The 6000-nt window shown below is 40.9% G+C and overlaps 1 protein-coding gene across 2 annotated transcripts in view; it reads right to left on the bottom strand.

The window, feature by feature from the left end:
• Positions 1-2495: 2495 nt before the first annotated feature.
• The window catches only part of SUCLG2 (succinate-CoA ligase GDP-forming subunit beta), a 269606-nt gene continuing 266101 nt past the window's right edge, over positions 2496-6000 (bottom strand). For both annotated transcript variants that reach the window (XM_032649210.1, XM_032649211.1), the window contains one exon: positions 2496-3579. In XM_032649210.1, coding sequence (XP_032505101.1) covers positions 3464-3579 — 116 coding nt within the window. In that variant the 3' untranslated portion in view covers positions 2496-3463. The remainder of the gene's footprint in view (positions 3580-6000) is intronic.

The raw sequence follows: 6000 nt of genomic DNA, 5'->3' as shown, positions 1-6000 counted from the left end.
GGTAACCTGTATGCATGTGTAAGAATGGACTCCAAAGAAAGGGTGAGAAATTAATAGAATAAAATCATGACATTTCAGAGTTGGAACAGTCCTTACAGAACAATTGGTTCAACATCATTGCTCTATGGTTGATGACTGTAGTTATCATCTCTTAGTTTTCTTTTCCAGAAAACACTGCTTCTTCTTATTGGATACCCAATTTCCTTATGGAATTACCCCTCCATTTCTTACTCTCAGCTCTGGTAGTTTGGGTGAGGGTGGTCTCGTTCTCAGGCCAACAAGTAGGTATTTAACCCAGTCTGGACTCATCAGAGCCCTGTAAACTCCTGGCCTGAGGACTGGTTCAGGGATATGTTCCTGACCTAAAGTTGATCATCTCAATTCTGGAATGTGTCTCAGAATTACCAGGAGAGAACCAACCTCACCCTCCTCCCTTCTCTTCCTCCTTTCCTCCCTCCCTTCCTTCCTTCCTTCCTTCCTTCCTCCCTCCCTCCCTCCCTTCTCTCTCTCTCTCCCCCTCTCCTTCCCACCCTCCCTTTCTTCCATCCTTTACTCTTTCTTGCCCCCTGCCCCACTCCTTCTCCCTTAGGGATGCTAAGCTTGAGAATATGTACCTGGGATGGCCAGCAGCCATTTTGCCATCTTGTGGAAATGGGCTGCCTGAGAATGAAACCAACACAGAGACAAGCTGCTATGAGATGCAGAGTTCACGTTCTGAGGCTCTGAGTTTCCAGATCTAGCCTTAACTGTAACCAAAAACATCTGCCTTTTGTAATTACAAGAACAAATTGTAATTACATAATTACTATTTCTTTTTTTTTAAGAAAGATTTTTCTTAAGCTTGAGTTGCTTTGTGCCACTACAAGAGAATCTATACAAATATGAGGGATTATTCAACCCAAAAAAGTGAATGTTGGTAAGTGAAAGGGTCAGGACTTTAATCTCCTCTAAATCTGATGCTGGTTCTAGGAGACAGACATGGTAGACTAGCAAATCCATTAAAATCTTACGTGCAAAGCAGTTTGGGTAAAAAAGTGTGTACTACTTTTCAAGCTTCTTGGATACTGAGTACCGTGTTTAGACTGTCAACCTCCTTTCGTGGATATTCTTGCTTAGGATAGGGCCAAGTTTAACAAATACTAATCAAATTTAAAGGAGATTATTTTTCACCCTTACATATAGTACAGCTGAGACAAAGACTCGAAGGGGATGCCAGAAGGTCAGAAAATGTAGGGCACCCTGGAGGAGGTAATGCATGGACTTCAGATCCACAACCAACACCAAGTGCCCCCACTTCTACTCTGTACTCAGTATAGCTGTGGCTACACACACACCAGAAATTCATTCCATAAAAATTTATGGAGGCTATACTGTGCTGAGCAACAGGGATACTATGCAAGCAACATAAACTCAATACTTGGAGCTTCCAAGAAAATAATGCTTCCCACTTATTTGAAAATAAAGGGCTATTTGCTTGTTATTAACCCTGTTATAAAATAATCACATGAATGATTTAATTTCTTTATCCCCTCCTCCAAACTGTATTGATTAGAAACATCAATATGTACAGCCATGTGAACACAAGCTTTTACAAAGGGCAAAAGAGTCAAATATGTAGTTTTTGTCTAGATGACAGAGTATACATTATATCTTTTACAATACTAACTAGTTAATCTATCAAAAACCAAAACACACTTAAAAAGACACTGTTAATATTTTTCATGCATTGCATAACAATTAAGAAAGGATATAAGATTGATCTATCAAATGAGCTCTTTCTCCATGGCAAATATGGATCTATAAAATAATGACTTTCAAACTTTTGTCCAGGGCTTCCCTGGTGGCGCAGTGGTTGAGAGTCCGTCTGCTGATGCAGGGGACACGGGTTCGTGCCCCAGTCCGGGAAGATCCCACATGCCACCTAGCGGCTGGGCCCGTGAGCCATGGCCTCTGAACCTGCGCGTCTTGAGCCTGTGCTCTGCAGCGGGAGAGGCCACAACAGTGAGAGGCCCGCGTACCGCAAAAAAAAAAAAAAAAAAAAAAAAAAAAGACTTTTGTCCAGATGTAAAATTTATGAGAACAATGTAAAAACTGGTAAAAAAAAAAAAAAAAAAAAAAAAAAAGACCAACGAAAAGGTTTGGTCTGTGACACATTTGCACATTGAGAAGAAAACTGTTAATGTTGGCACCTGAGCCTCATATATGGGAGGAGGTTATGTCTGTGTATTTCCTTATGCAAACTGAGGCCACATTTTAACCTATTAGACATCTGTGGCACTTACCTGGGCTTCTGGTGTATATATAATGTTCATTCTTTCATTAAATAATCTCTTAACAGATATGGTTGCTGATAAAGTTGAGTAGAACTGGAATAATCCTGGGACAACCCAAATCTTCTAACTTTGGAGATATGCCTAAGACACTAAGGCCAGTGTCTTAGTAAAAGAGAAAAAATGTTTGAGGAATAAAATGGATTAAAATAAGAAACACAGATATTAGAGTTTACAAAACAGAGGATTTTATTTGAATTTCTGTACAGATAAAAATTTACCAAAATTTAGACAAAAACCTAAATCACATTCCCACCGTAAAAATGGACACGGCAAAAAAGCCACTTCTCCCAATTACATTTTCCCAGGTGGTCGATTCTGAGGGAAAATGGGAGGGGAGAGAAGACAGAGATACTCACAGTGTAATTTAATTTTCAGTGTTGCCTCATCTTGAAATGAGCGTCAGAGATTTCCGTAAGAATCAGCCTTCTTCAGTTTTGATATTAAAAGGGAAACTTCTACTCCAAAATCACAAATAAGGCTTCTGGCTTTATTTTTAGTGGAAGGTAAACAGCATATTTAATATTAAGGCAAATGGTAGGATACATGTATGGGGTACTGACTGCAGATCTTTCATTGTAAAATATATTTTGTAATATTTATGGATTTTCTAAACATGTTGGAGTTGGAAATTGTAAAAACGGTTGCAGTTTATAACACCTATCTGTTTCAATGTCTTAGCTGCACCTTTTGGTAATGTAATCTTGTCTGATTTTTTTTTTTAACAGCCTGAGTTTTTTGTTTGTTTTGTTTTTTTTAATTACACAGGTCGAAATGTTCACCAAAATTGTTGTAAATAAACCAGGGCCTGATCTCACATGCACACTGGTTGGCCACATAGACTGCTCCCCAAAGCTGGCAAAATAATGCCTACCGAGCTAGCTCACCATGACAGCGAAGTATTAGAATGCAGGGCATTAATTTAATGAAGACTATAAGGGAAATCAGATTATTTAGGCTGTTTAGATATTAAAAAAAGAAAATACAGATTGGAATTTTTTATACAGTGATTCTTGCTCCTTCCTTCTCCGTTTTTTCCCCAGTGGGATAACCATTTTCTTCACAGTGATGAGAAAACCATTACTTTTTATGGGTAAATGCACTTCTTCTTCCAAGGGATCAGGACAAAGACATCACTTCTCAGCCACGCTGGCCACAGCTTTCTTGGCTGCATCCTCCAGGTCGGCGGCCGAAGTAATGGGGAGTCCGCTGTTACTGAGAATGTCCTGGGCCTCATGGACATTGGTTCCTGGAAGGGGGTGGGGGGATGGTGTACAGTCACTGAGATGGAACTGGAGGTGGTGCCCCAGGAAGTTTCGTACAATCTGAAATCATGGGATGCCCGAGTTTCCTAACACCATTTAATTACAACTCAGTTCAGCTTTTTATGATCCAGATCTGGCTATTCAGATATATCCAGATGACAAACTTATTTTTTTCTTCTTTTCACCTCAAATGCCTGGCATTAAAAAAGATACTGCCTGTATTTTCTCTGGCATTAAAAAAATGGAAATATGAGGTTCTTAGAAGACTGTGAACAAAGAAAGATTAACAACACCTTGTTCAACTAGTTTGAAAGAGGAAAATATTCTGAAATGGATTTATCCCTTGACTGAATAGTCTGAATACGGAATCTAAAGAAAAAGTTATGTACAAAAAATGAGCAAGAGAATGGTAAATCAAGGCACTGGGATGGTATGGAGTACTGGCAGTAATACATGAGGATGCTCAGGACTAAGCTCTCTGTGGTCTTTCACCAGGAAGTAAATCAAATTCAGGTTCTAATCAATGTCATTGACGGGGAAGATGATGTGACAAGATCTGTATCAAGTGATGGTCCAGCTAGAAAAAAAGATGAAAGATAGGGCTTGCAAGAGGCTAATGGACATTTTTTACTGATAGAAGCTGAAATTTCTGCTGATAATCCACACTCAAGTGGACTTAATGTGGTTCTGGCCCATTCCAGAAGTCTTTCATCTTAATGATCTCTTAAAACGAAGGGTCTGAGTTGTGACCCAATCTGAGATCTGAAGTTCAGAGAATCTGCCCACCTAAGGCCGTGAATCCACTGCTTGGAGACAATGACAGTATTCAATGTGCCCATCTATGCTTCTTCCTCACTCTATATAACAAAAAGGTCAGACGCCATGAAAATGAACATTGTAGCCTCTGATGATGTCTCTTGGCCATTCCTTGTGGATCTGTAGCATTTGCGGGCCAAGCTACCCTACCCAAATGTGTTCTTTGATGACTATGTAACATGCGAAATGCTTTTGTCTTCTTTCAGTGTGAACAAGCCCCTGGGAGAAATGTGATAAAATATAAGTGTCTTAATGAAACATCTCCTCTTACATCTTCTCCCATGCTTTCATCTAGTTAGCAAGACAGAGCCTATTTATAAACAAAGACCTTGAAATATAGGCCTTGGAGGACCTCAGAGTATAAATTAAAAGGAGGTGCTCGGTCAGCATGTTTCATACAAAAAGGCAAAGGCCAAGTTAAGGAGGAGCAGATGAGCTGAGAAGGTGGTGCAGTGTTGATCTTCCCGGGACCCTGGGACCACCAGAGCCATGGTGAAGGGGACACTGGGCACTGTGTCTTCGGGTCAAGGCTGACTCACTGCACCTTTACACAGGAATCTGACCAATGGCCTCTAGGGCAAGCAAGAACTTGAAAGGTAGGGAAGTTGTTACCTAAAATTCCCAGCCACCGATCCTGGCTGGCCACTCTATTAGTTGCATAATTTTGGGTAAACCATTTAACTCCTTTGCGCCTCAACTTCTTTATCTCCAGACAACATTGTGATCATCTTCCTCATAACTAGTACTGATTAAGCACTTGCATACCAGTGCAATGCTAATCTTGCACACCAGATACAATGCTAAGTGACTTACATGGGGCCTATGAAAACTTTACAAGGACTATGAATAAATCCCATTGTCCCCGTTTCACAGATGAGATAACTGAGGCACAGAGAGGTTCACAGGGGAACTTCTCCATAGTCACACAGGTTGTAAGAGGCAGAGATGGTACTTGAATCCTGCTCTCTTTAATTATGTTCTAACGACATGCTGGTCTGTTTCCCTGTCTTTAAAATGAGGTAATAATGCTGGTAGCACAGGTTGCCATGAGAAGCAAATGAAATAATACACGTGAAAGCATTTTGTAAAAGGCAAAGTCTCTGTGGGAGTCATGGCTGGCTGTCTTCCAAAGATCCATGCTCCTCTGCTACGGGGGGGAGAGCTACTGCTGGGAAGTGGCTGCCCAAACAGGAACTGCGTTTCCTGGGTCCCCTCGCGGACGGGAGGCTCATGTGACTGAGTTCTGGCCAATACACTGTGAGCAGAAATGAAAAACATGCCCATAACATCTCCATTGGTACTCTCTATATTCTCTCTCTCTTGGTTTTCCTTGTCTGTCTTCTGGAATGCTGTCAGCTAAGACAACCTTGGAAGACACTTTTTTTCAGATGACAACGACTCCCTCAGCCCGGATGCTTGAGTAACCCTGTAGAGCAGAGCACCTGGCTCACTCACTGTCTCCGACTTTATATGAATGAGAAAGAAACTTCTAGTATGTTGCCTCTGACATTTCAGCACATACATGTTGTTACGGGAGTGAGCATTACTTTAACTAACATACTACTTTGTAAGGGTGGGAGGCACCTTCT

The sequence above is a fragment of the Phocoena sinus genome, chromosome 11, assembly GCF_008692025.1.
Source record: "Phocoena sinus isolate mPhoSin1 chromosome 11, mPhoSin1.pri, whole genome shotgun sequence".
Taxonomy (NCBI): domain Eukaryota; kingdom Metazoa; phylum Chordata; class Mammalia; order Artiodactyla; family Phocoenidae; genus Phocoena; species Phocoena sinus.
This window is presented reverse-complemented; position numbering and strand designations above follow the sequence as displayed.